The sequence below is a fragment of the Nelusetta ayraudi genome, unplaced genomic scaffold (genome assembly GCF_046127955.1).
Source record: "Nelusetta ayraudi isolate G7.1 ecotype Tasmania unplaced genomic scaffold, CSIRO-AGI_Nayr_v1 ptg000135l, whole genome shotgun sequence".
NCBI classification, from domain to species: Eukaryota; Metazoa; Chordata; class Actinopteri; order Tetraodontiformes; family Monacanthidae; genus Nelusetta; species Nelusetta ayraudi.
The window spans coordinates 15,910,845-15,933,516 of NW_027466185.1; the positions used below are offsets into that span (position 1 = coordinate 15,910,845).

The window sequence follows — 22,672 nt, forward strand, 5'->3', positions numbered from 1 at the left end:
GCGGCACAAAACACATAAATACATGGCTTCTTTATTTACTGCATAAATAGAACTATTACACTTCATTTTTCATTCAATTGTAAATTTTTTTTAAAAACAAAAAACCCATTGTTTATGCTTTTGGTTTCTTCAAAAACACTTGATGTAACATCTAGGGAAGAAAAAGGCATGTGAAAGCATTTAATGATTGAAGGTATTTTCTCAGGGGCTGGTAAAGAGCCAATAAATAACAGTTGGACTTTGATTTATCAGTGTTGGTTGGACTTTAAATGAACGCTGATGTTGTTCAGCCAGTGTTCTCACAGGGTTCGCCAAAATCAGCTGCTTTTCACTAAAATAAACTCACATTTCCCGTTGCATTTCCGCTCCTTGAAAGGCATTACTGGCCACTTATGACACCTTTTCATCCCATTAGAGTGAGAGGTCACACCTGCACACAGTGCTGGCTCGTACCGTTGTAAGAGTGAAAGCCTTTCATAGCACCACAGCTGACACACATTATCCAGCTGATGTGGATCCTGATCAAACAGGTTTGAAGAACACCTCGGACACAACTTGAACAACTACCAATTCCTCTTTATTGTATGTACACATAGAAAATGTTCTTAACATTTTATGGCTCTCTGTCTTCTCAGAAAATAATGTACATTGTTCAACCTAAAACTCAACAAGTGGCACTTCAAACTTGGCACGTCGTCACATTCATCAGGAAACCCGTTCGCCTCTGCTGCCGTGCAGCAGCAGCAGCAGCAGCAGCAGCAGCAGCAGCTGTGGTGGAGTGCAGCCAGCGCTCTGTAGTGTCGGCGCTGTGCACGTCGTCACCGCTCGTGTTTGGGCATAAAGTCTCCTCTGTCCACCACCGTCACTCCTGGCCTGCTCAGCTCCTTTGAGCAGGCCTCGATGTAGAACTCGGCCAGCAGGGGGCAGTGGTCTGAGGCCACCCCTCCCCAGGACCAGTTGTCTGGGATCCAGGGGTTGGTCAGTCCTTCCCGCACCACCATGTAGTGGCCTGCCGGGGGCGAGAGAGCGATTAGACGGACAAACGCTGCGATTACTACTGATTTTTAACTGTAGCTGTGTTTCCATAACTCCTAGATTTGTGCAAAAAGTCATCAAAGAGAAAAACACAACAACCATTCTTGACAGTAAACAAATGGAAACAAACAAAAGCAAACCTAATTCTGGTCAAATTTCGCGAAAAACTCATACAGTTCATACAGGAATGAAAGTGTATAATTGCAGTACAATACAAGTAACTCAGTGCCTATAGTCCTACAGCACCTGGGTTCCAGAGTGCTTACCAGAATAAATCTTCTTGAGGGAGCGGCTCAGCCAGATGTTGTCCAGGCAGCGGGTGCCCTGTGGCTGGCGGGTGCTGATGTTGGTGAACTGGGTGGGGGGCACCAAGGGCCAGAGCTTCTCCTTCCTCAGCGCGTCCAGCTCGGAATTCTGGGAAGAGGAGCCAAAGTCTCCCAGCACCACCAGCTCCTTCTCTCCTACGCACAGAGCACAGAGAGCAATTTAACTGGGTGACCAAGTCAAGGATGGTGGCGTATGATCATCTGCTGCCTCACAGGTGGAGACTGACCTCTCAGGGTTTCCTGGATGCTGGCGGACAGATGGGGACACTTGACTTCCTGTGTGTTGCTGCTGGCCTGCATGTGGACGTTCACCACTGTGAGCTCATATGAACCCAGCTGAGTGGAGAGGAGGCACAAATCAGCAGCTTTAAAACCAGAGGGCCATAAACAGCTATATGTACTGTATGTATTTAGGCTTATCAAAGACCCTCCCATAATCAAAACATCAATAAATTCACACAAGAAAAAAATATATAAAATGTATAATGTATACATTATATATATATGCACATATATAAATAACATATATGAACTATGAACTCTACAACTCTACAATTTATCTAAAGTGACAATACGTACAATACGAGCAAGAATTTGATTATACCTTTAATGACAGATGGTATTTGATTCTGCAAGTCATTTCAGTTAGGATTAGCTCAACTAAAATTTCAGCTAAGCTAACAAATATACTGTATATATTCACAGAACTTGTTAAAAATGCACCCTTTGCTTTTACTTACAGAAAAATGAGCTCGGTAGAGTTGCGGGGAAGAATGATTACTGTTGCCATTGACAACAGGGGGCTCTAAAAGTGCAGCGTCCCTCAGGTCGACTCCTGATGAACTGTCCCACAGAAAACCAGAGAAACTGACTCCCTGGAAAATAAATAGTAGAATGGAAATCACTCTTTTTTGCTCCTGGACAAAATAAATGAACATGTTTATATTTATGTTAGAATGTTTACTATGTAAAGGCCATTTGTGTGAACAATTAGGAGGCTATTAGACCCATATGTCGCCATTTATGTGTTTTCCTGTTTGTAATTAAAACAGAGTTCCTTTGAATTCACAGTTTTTCATCATTAACAAAGAATCCAAAGAAAACATGATACTAAGCTATGCTGTTTATATTTGTATGAAAGGTTGTTTACTAGAAGTTACAGCAAATCTTCGCAACCTCATGTCGTATCTGCTGGCTGAAAACAAAACCCAGTCTGTCTTGAAAGAACTGGAATATAACTCGAGGTTGATCTGGGGGTAAAGCGGTGTTCAACTGGCAACCTCACCTTGCTGGACCGTCCAGTTGGCTTTTCAGACACGACGCTCTTCCAAAGTCCTCGTGGCCATTTCCATTTCCGCACGCTAGACAACGTTGCCTGATTCAACTCCACACAGAACTGAAACAGAAGAACAGAGACGGCGACGTTTCAATAAAATAGATTTTATTATGAAAAGACGTATTGGCATTTTCGGAAAAGAAATATGTACATGTGGAACAATAATCGTATAAAATGAAGAGAGTTAAGAAAGCATGAGACAAAAAGCAAATTATTGTCAAGACAAACGCACAACACACACACACGCACACACACACACACACACACACACACACACACACACACACACACACACACAGACAGACACACAGGGCCTGAAGTCTAACCCTTCTATCAACACTTGAGGGCAGGTTAACAAGTCTAACATGTTTTGCTGTAAAGAAACAACACCAAGTGGAGTGAACTGGAGTAACCCCGTATGATCCCTCCGAGGAAATTCACAGAGAAAGAGGAAGCCTCTTATGACAACACACAGGAGGGAGGAGAAAGCATCGATATCCTATAGAGAAAGCGGAATGCCGAACACGAGAAGTCAACAGTGGTGGGAGAAAGGAAAGAAGGGGAGGACGAAAGGAAAGAAGGGAAGGACCAAAGGAAAGAAGGGAAGGACGAAAGGAAAGAAGGGAAGGACGCCTCTTTTAGCAGGATTTCTCACATCAAACAACAACGCAAAGAAAAGATCACAGGGGGCCATTCAGAAGAAAATAAACTGTTTTTGAGGAAATGACCAACACATCTTATTTGTGCCATCAAATAGTTGTAAATATAAGAATAAAAAGATGACAAATAAAATAAAACATTTATAGGTTAAGAAAGAAAAAAACAAGATATCTACATCTTCTGAACAGCTGGATTATTGACAGTTATCGCCATAGTGACATACACAGTAAATAAGTGTTTTATTGCACCTTTACGGAATGTAAAGTGGTTAAGAAGATGATTGTATTGAGTGTAGTTCACCTGCGGAGGACTAACTGGCAGGTTGAACTGAGTTCATCAAGACTGGAAAAAAGTGTTTTTCAAGAGAAAGCCGTAAAACCTGCTGGAGAAAACCAAAAAGCACCGCATCAAATATAGAAAATATAATTTGGCAGCGGTGGCGGCGCGATAACAAGAGGCCTGAAAGATCAAAGGAAGAGAAAGGAATCATTCTTCTGCTCTTTGAAGATGAAGACGCTGAGGGAGGGAGGGATGAAAAGACGGCGGAGTGGTGGATGTGAAGACGCTAGGAGGACAGAAGAGTCGGCTGGCAGGAGGGAAAGTGCAGCAGTGTGAGTTGCAACTTGTTAAGTGGTAATTCCTCCTCCTACAACCTCCATCCCTCCATCCCTCCATCCCTCTCTCCGTCCAAAATACTCTGCTGCTGACCTACTTCTCCTCCACACAGCTCCAGTTTCTCTGCCCAGGATCCAGTGGGCGGCTAACACACACGTCCAGATTGTGGAGTGAGTGAGTGAGTGAGTGAGTGGGTGGGTGGGTGAGAGAGTGAGTGAGTGGGTAAGCTGCACAGGAGCACATGTACAACATTGACCTTTGACATTATGGGAAGAAACATTAGTGTGTTTAGCGCTGTTGTTGCTCAGCGTTAAGTCAAAATGCACAATATGTGTGTTGGCCAACTTTTCTGTTTGCGAGGCTGTTCCGACCATGAGCTGAGTAGTTTCACATGGACGCTGCTCCAGTTTTTCTCACTTAGTATCTGGCACAGGGTCATTTATTTTATCATATTAAGCATTTTAACAAGAGTGTGAAAATGCAGCTCTGCCAGTGCAGAAACACTACCAAAAAAACACTGGAAACCTATTCTATTGGAAATCTATTGGAAACCTATTCTATTAATTTTCACACTCATTCCCATCCCATCTATGACAAGGGTAGGGTAAAACCCTGAAGAAAAAAAGAAGGCAGTTAAATGACCATCCAGGCTCATAACTACCCACAATTCACAGCTCCTGGTTAAACTACCAGGCTTGATAGGGGAGGGAAGCCACAGTGCCCAGAGAGAAGTTAGAGAACCACCTGACAACACCTGGCTATAATAAACCTGAACCTGAACCTGAACCTGAACCTGAACCTGAAGAAAAGGCCTCAGATTGGAATCCAGATCTTCTGAGGTTCTGTTTGTAGCCTCAGTGTTTGCCATCATGACAAACACGGTTAATGTACATTTTAATTCTGCCTGGACCTGGAATCAGAGGAGACTGAAGGCCCCACTCTTTTATTTCAGAAAAATGATCTGATGAGAATAATTGAAAACAGCTCTGGCCCAAAACCACAATATCTCTTGTTGATGCCTCATTATCGTCATTCATCTGTCGTGTCTCTGCTGTAAAATAAGTGACAGTACTGAGCAGCCAGTCTCAGTTCAGGGCTGCACAGGGACTACAACTGCTTCAGATCCCCCTACAGTCTCTCCAGTCTGGTTTGCTTTTTGGGTAGTAATTAATAAGAAGCACTCAAAGCACACAATGCCAGTTTAGTTTTCAAGGAGGGTTTGATGTAAAATCACAGAGCAAACACGATGGGTTGAAAATTGCAACATGGATACATGAATATGTTTCTTACGATATAGGACAAAGTGGATTATCATATTTATCTAAATTATTTATGTGTATGTGTATTTAAGTTTGCTTATTTGTTTTTATTAGATTTTATTATTATTAATACCTGAGATTGCTGACACTGATATGATGATTTGCAAATGGGTATTATTACATTCTTATATCGGAATAAGAATGTGTTATATTGTTTTATTTATTTATTCTTTCTATGATTATTGTTATTATTATACTGATATTCATTAAAAATAATTGCTATTATTCATATAGAAATCATAAGAAATAGAGAGTGGGGGGGAAGGAGTTTATAAGTTTTAACTTCTTTCAACTCCTTTTCGAGCCCGTTTCATTTAATTTAACTGAGTTATTTATTTTCTTTACTTATTCAGCCTTTTATTTATCATGAATGATATTTTATTTGTGTGGTTTTGCTTTCAGTTCACTGTTTACATGCTTGAAATAGAGATTTCAAATCCAATCAAATGTGGACATGCTCACTAGATTCTCAGAAGGAAGTGAAACCAGGCAGAATCAGCGAGAGGTTCTTCTGACTGACATCATCAAACCACCGTATAGATGGATTTCTCCGAGGTCACTGGACGGAATGAATTGTCTGAATGAGCCGCTGCTTGTTGGCTGATTGCGGCAGACTCTCAGCAACACCTTGAGCCAAACCCGGAGCTGTCGCTCTGACCCACAATTTTTTTAAAAAGACCCTAAACCATCTGCAGCGACTGGCGAGGACGCCCTCACCCATAGCAACCACTGTCATATTTATAGTGTGGACAGCACTGGGGAACGCTAACACACTTTAAAGTCAAATGTGAGCCTAGAAATAGAAGACATTTACACTGGGGATGCAGCCGCCCACGCGCAGGCAGACGGAGGGTGGTGGAGGGGGGAGTGCGAGACTGTCGGGGGCGCATTTGAATAACAGCGACACATTAAATACACAGAAAACAAGAAGCGAGACGTTTCTGAGGACATTGAACGCTGCCTCGAGTGGTGAGTCACGTCGCTGGCAGCGCTGCAGATCCAGGCAGCAACACAGTGCGGAGTCAGACGGCAGCACTGTACCTTGTCGAGAGCCTCTCGATCCAGCAGGTCCTGCACCGCCAGCAGCTTGATGCTGAGGACAAACGGAGGACATGAGATTAACATGCATGCTGTATTTAAAGCATTTCACATTTCATGATCAAACAACCAGCTGGATGTCATGTAAAGAAAAACTCCAAGTGAGACTAGTGTGCTTGGGAACGTACACTACCAGTCAGAGGTTTGGACTCACCTTCTCATGCAATGGTTTTTCTTTCATTTTAGTGACTCTTTACAAAGATTCTCACTTAAGGGATCAAAATAATGAATGAATAAAACTTATAGGGTATAATTAGTGAACAAAAAAGTGTGAAATAACATAAAATCATTTCTTCAAAATAGCCACACTTCATATAAAACATTTAGAGTTATTCAACTATGTTTTTTACTACATAATTTCATATATATTGCTCATATATTTGATGTCTTCAATATATATCTACAATGTAGAAAGGAGTAAAGAAAAAAAAAAGAAAAAAAAAGGTGTTTGTCCAAACTTTTGACTGGTAGTGTATCTTTACTTAGATCATTAAGGGTTAAACAATCACACTTATATTTAGTATCTGTAAGCAGGGTATCACATTTGAATCATCCTTAACCCGGCTATATTATTCTGTGATTTGGACATAAACCTATAAATCATAATGCTATGAATACACACTTCTCCCTCCAATAACGTCTGATATGTCCTTCAGTTGACCAATGACTGCAAAATGAGAAAGACACTCACTAAAACACTGGCACATGGTTAAGATTCATCCGCACAACCCACGCAGATCTACTGGACTTTGAGATCTGGCAGCAATTCACACTCGGCAGCGACTAGATGCTGCCAGCGGTGTCAGGACTTCCACATGGTTTCTTTGACTTTAGAATGTTGCAGTATGTTTTCACCGTGGAGAACTTCAGAATTTTGCCCCGTGGTCAATGCGGGAAAAACAATTAAAATTCAAACACTGAGCGAGAACTCTCCCCCTCAGCCTCCAGGTCCAAACAAATCATCAATATTCAGGGAGGAATTATTTTTTTTTAACACGGAACAGTTTTGTGTTTGCATGAATATTCATAGCTGTTGTTTGCGCTCAGTCACTTCACCAAAAAGAAAATGAAACATTATTAAACGATACGACACGCAATAGTCCTGAGTGCTAACCGACACGCTGTGTCCATTGGAACCAGACTGTCGGCCTGAAGCGCTGCTTCATCTATTGGGGGACAATTTCAGCAAAGGGATTTAAAAGTGAAACAGCAGATAAAGTGAATTTGTCTTATCTGCCAGAGCGTCTCCACACAGTGCAGGCCGGCCTTGACGGCGCAGTAAACGCTCGACTGTTCTGCACTCTGAATGACTTTCTAGACCAACAGTCAGCACAATGAAGAGCAGGCAAGTCTCTAAACTGCCGAGCACTCCTCGCTCTGCTCCTATCGCACCACTGCTTCAATTTTCTTTTACAGCCTTTAACGTCCCCGTTCCCAACTTCCCCTGCGCATAAAAGAAGCAATTAAATAAACTCCAAGCAAAAAAAAAATCCTGCTAGTTGACACCCACAGGACTTCAAGAGCTCAATCTGTGCTGCTAATCACATTAGATGGGGAGGGGTGTGTGTGTGTGTGTGTGTGTGTGTGTGTGTGTGTGTGTGTGTGTGTGTTACACAAGCCGCATCCTAACGCAAGCACGCACACACTCAGATGGGTCTGAGGGGCCGTATGTCAAACAGATTTCCTGTGGTGCAACCAACGCCATTCAATGAAGTTTGGTGCCACCGCTGTGACCTTTGACCTCCTAATCCGCATTGGTCGCACGGAAAAAAAACCCAACATAAATCACATTGCATAACCGTCTTTTCTCGCAGTGAGCTGCGTGTCTGAAGCGACTGCAGCGACGTCTCCCAGCCGAGAGTTTCACAGCCAGAGAGACGACGGAACACCGAGGAACTGAGAGGGAGAGTCTGTCGGCTTTCACACGCACTGCCGATCCTGCAAAACTGGACGAGGTCTTCAAAAAAAAAAAAAAAAAACACAACCCAAAACTCAGTGAAACAGAACACAAACCAGTCCATACCAGGGGTTCACAAACTTTTCCACGCCACCACCCCTAAAACAGCATTTAGCTTCTAGCCAGTGGACCCCCTGTGAAAACCAACAGACAGTCGCCGCGTTTCCATGACCCCTAGAATTGCGGCAAAACCTAAATATGGCGATAAAAATTGGTGATGGAAACAGCTCAACTTGGAAAAACCTCAAATATGGCTAAAAGGTTTTCACGTATCCATATAGAGGTATATCGCAAAAGTGTCATGAAAACACTTTTTTCACACCGACAAGTCAGTGGACAGGACGTCACGTGACCAGTTCACTGACCGGTGGACATGGCGCATTATAATTGAACGGAGGAGGAGATGCAATATTTATTTTTTACAAGTCATCAAAGAGAAGAATAGAACAACCATTCCTGACAGCAAACACCATGGAAATGCAGATTTATGACAAAATGTTTTGTGCCTCCGTCCTCCTCACAGTGGGGTCTGGTGGGACGAGATTTGACCAGAAATACCGCTTATGATCTTCACACCATTCAATGGAAACACCTGCAAATCGCAATTGTACTTTGTGGAAATTTTAGAAATATCGCTTTTATTTTGCCGAAAACTGTCATGGAAACGCAGCTACCGAAATTCTGGGAGCGACTGAAGAGGTTTTCCCCTGGAGGTTGTCAAGATGGATGCGCAAGACTTCAAGAGTTGAATATTGGAGCAACTCTGAAGTCTCAACCCTCGAGGCTGAATTCCGCTTGGACTTGGACGTCATCATCTCTTTGAAAGCACAGTTTTAGTCGGACTTACTCAACACACGGTTGCTGCACTTCATTCCAGTAAACACGCTGGATTTTGTTGTAGATTACAGGCTTGTGTAAGCAGGGTCTACGAATATATATATAATCGTGCACCGGGTGCCGCAGAATTAAAATGAGAGCGGGGGGGTATGTGAACCTTGACAATGACGCAGATTCCCTGAGTGGAATTAAAACAGCTGGTGTTGCATATTCACCAGGCCGGGTCACAACATGAAGGGCAACGACGACTGGAGCCGCAACCAATGTTTCAAAGCAAACGCCCTGAATTAGTCCCAAGTTGCAGTTTTATTTCCAACCAGACAAGTTGAAAGCTTCTTGTCTGAGGGAAGGCAGTAGCGGTAAATACCAATATTTAGCCTTTGTGCAACAAATGTAAAGTGATGTATGACCTTTATATGAACGGTTTCAACTGTCATGGAGTGTCTGATGTGTCTTGTTGCCTTTGTCAATGCGTCACATTTAAGTCCTGTGGCTCAAACAAGCACAATGGAGTGACAACATGACAAGAGGGCTGTCGTCCCATCAACACAATGCAGCAACCCAACAAACATTCAGCGCTCGTCCAAAGACAAGTTTCACATGATGCATTTTCACAAGATTAATAATTCTAGAACCGTATGAAAATGGAATAAGTGGACTTTTGGCAACCTGCTTCACAGCTTATAAATCAAAGTCAGTCAATTACAAGTGCAAAGAGCTAAAACATTTTTAATCAAAGAACTACTGGGAATTCAATGTTCCTCTAAAGAATCATCACGAGTCAGAACAAATACACTTTCAATTGCCTGTGACTTCAGAATCAGTAGAATTTCATTCTATAATTTATGTATGTTATGTGAATAATAAAGGAAATGCATTGACAGGTCACTCAGTCAGTGACTATATCCCCATCAGGTCCACTGTTCACATCGAGCAAATTATTCCAACAAGGCAAATCGATGAAAACGGCCAACAAATTGTAAAACTGCAACCAATCGTACACAACTCGAAACCCAAACTGACCCTTGGTACCAGTATCCCGCATTACACACTTCCAAGAACTTTGTGGGCCTTCCTGCTCCACCCAAACGACCTGCCTTCAGGTTACATAACACGGAGGGTTGCTGAGATCACAAGCACAAAGTTTGTTGCCTCAGTGAGCAAGGAGTGCACACATCCTGTTTTCAGAACAAACAAGGGCCGGCGTCTTGGAGACAATGGAACCTGTGCTTCAGTCCAAGGTGAGAGCGCACCGCCTCACGCCGCCTCGGACTGTCCCGGACCGCCTCACACCACCGGACCGACCTCAGGGTTCGACCGGGTCATCAGGGCGGGAACTGCTGAGTCAGCATTCGTTTCAGAATTTGCAGGGTCCGTGGAGAGCGATCAAAGTGCAAACGATTGCAATCCGAGCAACAAGATTAAACGTCAAGATTGAAGCAAATCTGAGGGCGGACGCAATGTTGTGTAATCAGAGGAGAGCAGTGGCAGCAGTGGCAGCAGTGGCCGTGGAGGCGACATTGAGATTGGAGTAAATGACACAGGGAAAGGGGATTCTATGGGACCTGAAGAAAGATCAGATGCAATTCACCATGTGACCTGATGAGGTCTGGTACTTCATGCTTCAGTTGCTGCAGCTGCTGCAGTCACCTGTATTTTATTTTACTGCTGCAATCAGCCCAAGACCGTTCTTGCACTTAGAGGTTTAGTGTGTCATTTATAAGGAGATCTTTAAGAAGAAAGTGGTTCAAAGTTGCAATAAAAGTTAATTTTATTGCACTTTGTGTATACACTTACATTAATGTATTTATGGGCAGTATTATAAACATTTACCGATATAAAAATTCTAAAACAAGACAGATTTTTCACACTGGACCTTTAAAATGCGAATCAGAAATGCCTTCATTGCCATTGTGATTGTCGACAACAAAACTGCCGAGTGAAGTTGAGTGACGCAAACAAAGAAGTGCGTATCAGGTTTCCATCTTGACCTACTTCATAGCCACTGGCAAAATAAATACATGAAATGAGACTCACCGAGCCATCCAGTTCCGCCCACGACCTCAAGATCCAAATAATGACTGGAATAGAAGGTCAAAATACCGTAGCAGCAGTTGGAGGCCGTTTGGCGTTTTTTTTTTAGGAGTTACATCAATTTTAATTTCAATTAAAAGGCTTAAATAAAGAAACTGAGCTGACTTTAGTCATTTTATGCACACACTATCACCTGATACGGATTAGAAATGATGAGTCATCAGTTTACACTGACGTTCTTGATACGCCGAGTGACCGCAGTTAGTCAGCTGAAATAATAAAACAGGTTTTGGAACACTAGGTTGGCCGCGCTGACTTCCACTTGGCACGTTGTCGCGGCGATACATCTGACTCGCTTGTCAGCGCGCAAACGCAAAATGCTGCGCCAATGAGAATTTCCACTTCAGCACCCAGCGGCCGTGTGTCAGCGTCGACCCCAGCACACCTCGGCAGCACCCCGTCCTCAAACCTTCGCAGCAACCAGTCCTCACCACCCCACCGCCCCACCACCCCACGCCGTGCCTGGCTCGCCATTTTTCTTTGGGAGAAATCGAGCAGCATGGCGGCGAATGTATTGTTGGTATTTCTAGTTGTTATGTCAGCCTGTCAGGGGATTACGACACGAGTGCTGCCAGAGTGCTGCCAGAGTCTAATCTCAGTCTGGAGTGCAGACTAGCAGATGTTTGTGCTGCGCCAGGCTTATGTGCAGAGCAATAAATGGGACAGCTCTGCTTCCCGCACATGCACACACAGACGTGCTGAATGTGAGGACGTTCACCAAGCCCAGCGGTGAAAATGCACGGACGGTGGAAAATGGAGCTGTTTTTCTATTCTAATGGCCAAATAAGAGCATCTGTAGTTTGGGATATGTGTTGTCACCCTTGATGGGGTTTGGTTAACATTCAGAAAAAAAAAAAAAAAATGGGCATGGTGTCAAAGTAAACTTGGTGGCTTCCACACAAACCTCACTCTTACTTTGACTAAAATAAATGTCGTTATTCCGTTTTGCAAAACTTCTTCCTTCTTTCTTTTTGAAAGGCTGATAGAGGTAGATGGCAAAACTCCACCAGCAAGAGAAATGTTTGGTCACACTTTATCATAAGTACACGCTGTAAAGCACTAGTTAAGCATTAATAAATAATGAATACATCATTTATAAATCACGTTTCTGACATAAAGTCTCTATGGTATGTAGTTATTAAACACAGTTATACATATTTTACTCTTCATTAATAATCTATAGCATGTTTAATGGTTAGTGAATGTGTAGATGTTTTAGAAAAACTCAGAAGTTTATTTTCTAAAAGATTTTACAACCGTGTTCATAAACTACATTCTAATGAGTGTTTGTGTCAGAAACATGATTTATAAATGATGCATTCAGTATTTATTAATGCTTAACTAATGCTTAATAGTGTGTCCTTACTTTAAACTGTCAATTCATGAGATGACAAAAATATATCTAATGTTGCATGTCATGTTTCTTAAGATCTAACTGTTATTTCTCAGATACAGGAGAGTGATACGGGTTGCACCAACGCCAGCACAGATACTCCTGACCCTGTTGATGCTGCTCACTTGTTTCATCACTTGAGCAGCCTGAGCTCTCCTGTTCCCTCGCCATCGTGTTGCTCTATTCCTCCAGGTCCAAGCGTCCTCTGATTTTTCTAGGCCACGTTCACTAGGAAGTGAACGTGGCTGCAGAGCTTTGCTTCACCTGGTATTTCATCATTTAGAAGGTATGTTGCCACAGTCTGCGCAGCGAAGTCTGTGCGCTTTAAACCGGAAGTGTCCTACATGTGATATTTCGCTCTACTGGCAGAAGAAGAAGAAGAAGAAGAAGAGGAAGAAGTGGCGTGAGCGTAGCTGCTTCTAACAGGATTAACGTGGGCGCCACAGCGGCTGCAGTTTTATCAGCGCTGGCTAACAATTTTTCATGAGGAGAACAAAAACAGCAGCAGTGTGGGCTTCTCAAAGGACAATATCTCCTCTGTCCAAACTGTCTTTGCATGTCACTGAGTGTCGCCCTTTCACACCGGGAACCATGAGCTGTTCACAACTAGTTTCGCCAGTTAAAAACAGAACAAAGCAAAGACAAATCTATCCAGATACATAAATCCATACATAAAGCAGTGTACATTTTCCCTCTCTTTGTATGGATTCATTCCTAAATAGACACACTGAATACAACTCAAATCAAATTGATAGGATTTAGAGCTCTATAGGTTTAGGACATCAGTGCAGTTCAGGGAAAGACCCAAACAGAACTAAATAGCCTGGTTGTCGTGAAATAAATGTAATATTTTCAGTCTATTTCTTCATATAGGATAACGTCTTATTTGGAGATGTTCTCCAAATAAGACGTTATACTTCAACTAATGAAACATAAAACAAGCAAAATAAACAACAACAACAACAACAACAGAATCACGCTTTCACAAATTAAATGAAATTGTTACCTCGCCTGTGTGCACGTGTGTTATGTGATCAATATTAAAATGCTGTAAATTTAAGGGCTATTTATTGTTTTCACTGTAGCGATACTGCTGCCCTCTTGGTCAGCTCGCCTTTGAAAAAGGGGATCTTTAATCTCAATGGGACTATCCTGGTTAGATAAAGGTTTAATAAAAAAAAAACAAATAGGTTTGTGGTCTTGAAAAACGATCAAAAGCTTGTGTGGAGTCACGTGTGCAGGCAGCATCCTGAGAAATGAATAAGTTGAACCAGAAGCAGGATAAGATCATGGTGATAGCTGGTTATATAACAGCAGGACAGCAAAGACAGCAGCTGTTGGCTGTGTGCACAAATATGACCGGCAGCTTATTACAGTGTAATTCGATTTACAGGCTCCAGAGTAAACGCAGCGAGCCGGACGACCATCGGTCACCCCACTAACAAGAGGTGGTGTTGTAGTTCTGTAGTTTGGACGGCACCAGACTACAGAATTTATCAAGACTCGAGAGCTTTGAGATTTAAGAGCAGACCATGACTTGATATATCAAATAAAAATAACGACAAAAGAAAACACAAAAAGATGACCTTCTTTTTTAAATTCAACTTTGCTTCTAAATGGAACAGCAACATTTCTTTTCAGCAAGGTGTCTTTTAATCATTTTCTTTAATGCCTCCGAGTCTGAGACGAGAGCGAGACCCTTGAAAACTTGATAAATGGTGCAACCAATGTTTTTGACTGGCAGGCAATCACATGATTATACTTTTACAGATTATATTTCATAATACTGATTGAACAATAATTAGATTGTACATGATAATAATAATAATAATCAAAAGATAATTCAATAATCATGTATTTATTTTCTTTTTTCTTGTCTTTGCTTCAATTTTCTGCAGCCCTCCCTAGCGCCCCCTGGAGGCCCCCACTCTGATGCGCTACATGATCACTCTTCTTTTAACGCATGTGATACGACTTCTGCAAATGCTCTGACTCCTCATCTCACGTGTGCATATTCCCCAATGCAAACAAGTTTTGCTTAGTTTCTCTTCCCCTTTGATTGACGCAGCTGCTTTTCTACAGTACTATCAGACTTCTGGTGTCTGCAAGAGCCGTCGGCGCAGCTGCTGTGTCAGCGAGCATGAGGAGGCGACTACGGACGCGGCGGCGCTGAAAACAAAACCAACTCGTGACTTGACAATGTGATGACAACAGGAGCAGTGGAAACGACCTGAAGTGACCCCAGCGCAATGAGGACGCTCAAGAGACATTTGCTCAGCTTTACGTTTCCATTCCTATGGAGCTCCTAGTGAGTTCTGGGGATAGACTGGAGATGACAGAGAAGCACTTTGCAGGAGCAGGCGGTCTTCGGAACCGATCGCTGAGCCCAAAACAAAAATTTCAGCTGCAGACTAGAGACGCACCGATACCACTTCCTTACAGAACGAGTAGAGTACGAGTACTTGCATTTCAGTACTCACTGATACAGATGCAGAGTACTCAATAACGCCATTACACATTAGTAGGGATGGACTGATGCCGATACCAATATCGGTACCGATACAGGGGTTGAGTACTCTACTCACACTCGTAAAATATATATGCTGATACCACAAAACCGATACCAGTTGGATGTGAATGCATGACAATTTTGCGTAAATTTGTGTTTGTGCTGCAGTGAAGCTTGTGACAGTTGCCCTGTTCTAGAAAAAAAAAGTTGAGGAATGTTGTTCAAATAACAGATATCTGTGGAAAACTGAAAAAAAAATCTGTCTCGTATCGGTGAGGAACAAAATGCAATTGTACTCTACTTCAGATTCAGATTCAGATTTCTTTTATTTGCCGTTGTGTAAAACACATAGGAATTTGTTACGGCAATGGCATGTGTGCATTTCAGTTCTTTTGTTCACATATATATCAACTGACAGACATACAACACAGTGCAATGAAGAAATAAACAAATACCATATATATAATAATATATATATATATATATATATAAAGTGCATGTTGGGATCAGTAGTGCAAGGTATTTATATATTGCTGGTGATAAGTGCTGGTGTCACTGGAGGGGCAGAGGAAGGGAAGCCAGAGTCATTGAGCAGCCTGGCGGTTCTGTAAAAAAGTGGTATCCGTGCATTTTTGATTTTATTTTTCCACAGATGTTCTGTTATTTGAACAAAACTCAGCATATTTTCTAGAACAGGTTTCACTGCTGTACAAACACAACTTAAACAAAATTGTCATATATGTGCATTTCCAACTGGTATCCGCACGTAATGTACAAGTACGAGCAGACTGCTCAACCCAGGTATCGTTACCAATATCCAATACTAGTATTCTTTACGGTACCAATACCCGATACCGGTGTCAGTATCTTCAGCAATAATACTCGGATTGGTATTGGTACCAGTACCCGATGCATCCCTTGTTAGGAGTCAAACAAAAATTCTCCCCTTACAGTTTGTGCTACTTTAATATAGAATAATGATGATCAGAGGAGGCTTAACCAGGTTGTGTGATGCCGGAATTGACTTGAAAGAAAAACACAAATATACTATACGATACCTGATACTGGTATCGGTATGGGTGCATCCCTACTACTGACTATCAGGCCTGATGTAGATCATTTGAGTGGCCTCACAGTGATCCAAATTAAACCTCCTCCCTCTGAGCTCCACTTCCCTGCAGCCCCAGTGTGTGTGTGTGTGTGTGTGTGTGTGCGTGCATGTGCGTGTGTGTTACTCCCACCCCAGCTGATTACTGACATCGACAGGCCCCGGTGGCAGCAGCGGCAGCAGCAGCAGCAGTAGCAGCAGCAGCTTAGCACACTTTGCCTCGTCACCTTTGCGAAGCAGGAGTTCATTGAACTTTGGCAAATATCCGCGTGCGTTTCGACAGAGAGACAGAGAGAAAAACACACACTGGGTCTGGCGATGGCTGACACATACAGTACGTGTCTGAGGACGGAGCGAACAGACATTATCACAATGTTTCCCCGTAACAATAAATCCTGGCAATATCCTCTATTACAGAGTTTTTCAACCACTGTGCTGCGGCACACTTGTGTAGCGTGAGATAATGTCACGTGTGCCATGAATAATTATCCAGTTTCACTTAACTTCCAGCCATCCATTTTCAATACTCGCTTCTTCCTGCTCTCAAGGTCTCGGGGGTCTTCTGGAGTCTCTCCCAGCTGTCATAGGGTGAAGGCAGGGTGACACCCTGGACCAGTGGCCACTTTATTAGGACCACATAGGGACAAACAACTATTCACACTCACATAAACACTTAGAATCAATTTCCAAGTTACCTCAGATGAATGTTTCTGGACTGAACATGGAGAGAACCCAGCAGACACACGGAGAACATGCAAACTCCACAGACAAAGGCTCCAGGAGACCCCAAGAATTTAACCCACAACCTTCTTGCTGTGAGGCGGCAACGCTAACCACTTAATTGGTTTAAAGAAAATAACATTCAATTCTGGAGTGACTGTGTACAAACACAACTTCAACAAAATGTACAGATATGTGCATTTCCAACTGGTATCCGAACGTAATTTACAAGTACAAGTAGAGTACTCAACCCAAGTATCGGTACTAATACCCAATACTAGTATTCTTTACGGTACCAATGCCCGATACCGGTATCAGTATCGTCAGCAATACCCGATACTGGGATTGGTATTGATACCAATACCCGATGCATCCCTAGTTAGGAGTCAAACAACAATTTTCTCCTACAGTTTGTGCTACTTTAATATGGAATAATGATGATCCGATGAGGCTAAACCAGGTTGTGTGAAGCCAGAACTGACGCAAAAGAAAAACACAAAGGTCAGATTGTTTGGAATGTAATGAGTGCCAGTCAGCCAGCCACCCAGTCAGCCAGCCAGCCAGTCAGCCAGCCAGCCAGGAATGTGCTCTGTGACATTGGGCGTGAACGCAGCAATTCGTGTGCAGGTGGATTCATTTCTGAGCGACTTGCTGGCCTGGTCACAACAGTCCGCAGAACTGAATGGAAATTAGTGAACTGACTCATTGTTTTCACAACATGGACGCACACTGAGGTTGTTGCCACTGCTTGTTGTAAATGTTGCACAAGAGTCAGGACGGACAACTGGCACGTAGAGTTTTCCAGTGGGATAGGTGTGTTTCTTTCCCTTTGCAGTGCACGATATATGGCTATAAAGACTGTGTGTTATTTTATTTCCTGCTTCCACTCATTGTTTGAGCAGCAGACCCTCTTGTGGTGGCAACACCTGAAGCCAACAGCTGAAAATGTCTCTTGATGACTTGGAGGAAATGACCAGGGCTTCATACGTGAGAAGGATTTAATAGAGAAACTAGAAAAAGGAAAAATACAACACACACCCTGCAGTCAGTCTGCATACATCTGCATGGAAACAAACTAGTTTCACTGACCAATAAGATCTTGGCACTGTATCTATCAATCTACAAACCAACAAACCAGTCGTCAAAGTTTTGCTGTTGTTGTTTTAACAATAAAACTCCTTAGAGTTTCATGGAAAGAAAAAGAAAACCTTGATTTAGAATCTGAGATGTTAAAGTTCACTTTCAAATGGGGAAGAAATACAAACAATTCATGACCTGAAAGCACCACTGCCAATTCTCATTGCAATACTAATAACTCTAATCATAAATAAACCATAATTCTCATGGCCTCCTACAGTTTTGTCTTGGCATGTTCCCAGGTGTTAATGGTGTGATTTTCAACAGAATGGAAGCTGTGCACAAGGCAAAAAACAATTACATTTGTGGCTAGAATGCACCAAGAATTTAAGACTATTGCTGTCATATATACATTACCACACAGAGACGAAGATGAAGAGGCATAAATAGCAGAGAGAAAGCTGGGTGAAAGTGGGTAAATTAAATGTGAGCATTTGGCAGAGGAAGCATTCTCATTTCTTCTAACACTGACTTAATATACATTCACATTTCACATCGGAGACTCCACCTAAGATTTCTAAGGCACTTCATCGTGCTGAACTGGTTCCTCCTCTTCCTGCAGACTGGGCACCACCCGCTCTTGGCACTTAAACTGGCAAACCCACTTTATGAAGAACTCTTGCCAACAAACACTGAGAAGGTCTGGGCACGCCCAGTATTAACCAGGTGTGTGCTGACCAAGTCACTTGTATGAAATGTCCCATGTCAGAGCTACTAGTGCAGAATAATGGCAACACATTAATATTGTTATTCATCATCTGTGGAGGCTGTTTCTCACAGTTTTAGAGACATATCTGCTCCGTTGGACCTTCATATTCTAGCAACTGTACTACTGTTGGTGGATGCATTGGTAATAAACTACTTCATGTTAATGTGATGCAAATAGTTATGAACTGCAAACTGCATTGTCATGATATAGTTGGATATAATGATTGGTCAAAAGGCAACCAACTGGAGCTTCAAATGTGGGGAATTTTAAAAGAAAAAAAGAAGAAAGAGGTCGTTACTCACAGTGTCTGTGAATAGAACAGAAAGAAACTAAGATTGAAAGTCAAAGTGTTTGTCTCTTTAAAGCACAAGATTCTTTCTCACAGGTCATGCTGTTTTATTGCCTCTGTTTGTACAGTGTCCTTGAGAGTTTTGAAAGGCACTTTTAAATCAAATCTATTATTATCATTATCATTATTCTTATTCTTATTCTTATTCTTATTCTTATTTAGACTTCAAAACCAGCAGTGACTAGGAATGAAGCCTCAGAGGTAATCTAGTCCCTCTGAAAAGCTTAAATTTCTTCTTTAGTGACTTTCTTATTTAGGCCTTTTAAAGATGCACCTCTTTAAAAACTGGATTGGACTGCATGCATTCTAAATCAGATGATATTTCTTTTTACAGAACAGGTGGAAATTTAGTAACCTTCGCCTACTTTGCACATCAACGCTGAATTAAAGCTGGATTTCTCAGTGTTTACCATCCATTTATTCTTGTTTTTAAACTACTAAAGAGGTCATTCCACAGTTTGCCTCTCTAGCCACACTGCTATGATGCTTTGCTAAATCATGCCATTGTCATGCTGTATGTTTTCTCATTGGGTCATATGAGTTAATGTGCCTCACAACAACAGCACAAGGTGAGCAGAGTGCACCAGTAGCTCCAGCCTCGCAACAATGCTGATGATGTTGCTCCAAGCTCCTCTATAAATAGAGACAATTAAAATGAGATTTGTATCAGAATCAGAAGCCTCATCTGAACTGGGATTTGTGAACTCAATCCTTGAATATTGAATGTGTAAATGAGAACATCGCACATCCCCAGTGCCATGTACATGTTGTCACAAAACAGCCAGTACTCACAAGTTTTCACGTCGTCTGACAGCGCATCTGTCTATTATCTAACAGTAAAGTTCTAAAACAAAAAAAGAAGCAGCCCAACCCAGCAGGTCAGCTATAATATAAATAGCAATTTTTTATAATGTCACCTTGTGATCTCCAGTGTGCAAGAAATCTTCCAGTGAAATTCCCTCAAGCGTTAACTGTAAAGTCACGATGACTAATGACGGAAAACTTTCCCCCAAAGCAGTTTAAAGAGAGATATTATATGATGTTCATTTTTTACCAGCAGCAGCTCACTGGCCGACTGATCCTCACCACGGACGGATCTCATTTAGAAGCTTTTTTAAAGACACTAACAGAGAGGCGGTCAAACTGTTTGACTGGTGGGGACACAGTGGGTTTTAACTTGTGCCAGAGGGGGGTAGCGGAGCAGCAGCAGATGGATGGAGTGTTTTAGTGAGCCACCTCACAGGAGGAAACATCTATCGTGGGATATTGTAGAAAACATGTTGCTTTAAGGTCAATGTAAAAAAAGTTGCAACCAAATCAGTGTTTTTGAAGCCCCACGGTGTTTAGCTCGTTATTGAAATGACTGTGAAAACACTGGAAACATGGAGGAAATACAGCTGTTTGATGACTGACTGACTATTAATATCGTTTCTTCAAGTTTGCAGGGCCGGATTTAAAAAGCCTAACAGGCTGCATATGGCCCCCGGGCCATAGTTTGACCACGCTTGAGCTAGTACCATGTGGCTTGATAGCTTGTGGTGACAGCGACACTCCAACAACCTCACAGTTGACTTCTGATTGACAGTTGCATCAGACTGAAGTCACTTGTCAAGATCCAATGTATGAATGGATAGATAGATAGAAAGATAGATAGATAGATACATAGATACATAGATACATAGATAGATAGATAGATAGATAGATAGATAGATAGAATCTGTGTTTCTTTACTTGTTGGATGCAAGTTATTCACATCTACTACCAGAAATGGCACTAAAATAGTAATTATCTTTCTTGCTTATTTCTGACACACCAAGTCAAAGTGTGTTGTGGTATTATTTCTTCCTTCTCCACACATCAGTGAACTATGTTTCCTCTTGATAACGCCACATGTCCCCGAACCCAACAGGTCTCCTCACCATCAACCATTCAACCAACCCCCGAACTGTAAGTGAGAGCAGTGAAAGTTGGACTCACTCGTTCTCCAGGAGGGTCATGCACACCACCTCCTTCACCCCCGGGTTGTTGGCCTTGTCGCTGGAGCAGCCCTGCAGGCTCCAGGTGGCCAGCCGCACCACGGGCTTCCCTTCCCGCAGAGCAGCCGGAGGCTCGACGCTGGGCCGGACGGAGATGATCTGGGTCGGGCCACCTGGCGGGAGGTCCAGGTCGTCGCTCACCAGGCTGAAGGAGGTGGGGCTGGGATGCGACTTGCTGGTGGTGGTGGTGGTGGTGCACGTCACACCCCCGTTGGTGTTGGTGGACGGCGCCCTGGAGCGCTCCACGAACACCTGGAAGCGGATCTTGTCCAGCAGGGAGCCGTTGAAGCTCGGCACCCTCACCAGGTCCTCGATGCTCCTGAACGCACCATGCTCCGAGCGGAACGCCACCACATTCTTGGCCATCTTCTCCGTGATGCCCCTGATGCTCATCAGCTGCGCCGGCGTGGCGCTGTTTATGTTGACGCCGGCGCACGACGACTGGTGCTCTGCGTCTTTGCGCAGCGACGACGGCGAGTGCTGCGAAGAGCTGGTGCGGCTGGACACGCAGATCTCCAGCTTGATGGCCTCCAGCTTGGCGGCGCCGACACCACTCACCAGCGCCAGGTCCTCCACCTTGCGGAAGCCGCCGATGCAGTCGCGGTACTCGACGATGTTCTGCGCCACGCCGCGGTTCACCCCCGGCAGCGTCATGAGCTCCTCCTCGGTGGCCGTGTTGATGTTGAGCCGCTCCTGGTTGACCAGGATGTGGCTGAAGTTGCACGCCGCGCTGAATTTGCGCTTGGCGCAGCCGAAGTCGGTGGGGTCCTTGGGGATGGAGCGGTGGCAGCCCAGGCTGCCGCCCATGACTGCGCCGATGTCAGCGGAGCAGACGAGCCCAAGTGGTCCGGAGCAGCTCGGCGGCAGGCTTTCACTCGCCTTTTATTTCCTTCTTATTCCTTGAACGATCCGTCACTCCGCGCACCGGCCACTTGCTGCTGTCCTCCCCGCGGCTACATGCCTGCTCCCGGTGCGCAGCAGCCGCAACCTGCGATAAGAAGCCGAGATAACCGGCAGCTGAGTGGGTGCTGGAAGGGAACTTTGACCTGGAACCGAGCGAGCGGAGCGGAGGTCGGTCTCGACTCGACGCCACCACCACGCTCTTCTGACGGGGAACGAACTCCCGACGACGCTCTGGTCGATCCCAACCATCGCTCCCTGTCTGTCTGGGAGTGAGCCCACGCATGCGCACTGAGGCACAAAAGGGAGGTCTTCAAAATAAAGGTTTAAATAATAATAATAATAATAATAATAATAATAATAATAATAATAATAATGATAATGATAATGATAATAATAATAATAATAATAATAATAATAATAATGACATTTTATTTTAAACGTGTGATTAGAAAAACCCAAATGTAAATAAGTAACAAAAACAACAAATGAAAACATTTAAATCAGTCAATAACAATTGAAAAAAAATATATT

At 43.2% G+C, this 22,672-nt stretch overlaps 1 protein-coding gene across 1 annotated transcript; it reads right to left on the reverse strand.

Moving 5' to 3' along the window:
* Window positions 1-555: 555 nt before the first annotated feature.
* Window positions 556-22,410, reverse strand: eepd1 (endonuclease/exonuclease/phosphatase family domain containing 1). The gene is made up of 7 exons (XM_076011388.1): window positions 21,180-22,410; window positions 6,333-6,384; window positions 2,647-2,757; window positions 2,102-2,236; window positions 1,589-1,697; window positions 1,302-1,496; window positions 556-1,009 (listed from the first exon to the last, which is right to left on the reverse strand). The coding sequence occupies exons 1-7, from the start codon at window positions 22,043-22,045 to the stop codon at window positions 819-821; spliced, it is 1,659 nt and encodes a 552-aa protein (XP_075867503.1). The 5' UTR covers window positions 22,046-22,410; the 3' UTR covers window positions 556-818.
* Window positions 22,411-22,672: the final 262 nt, after the last annotated feature.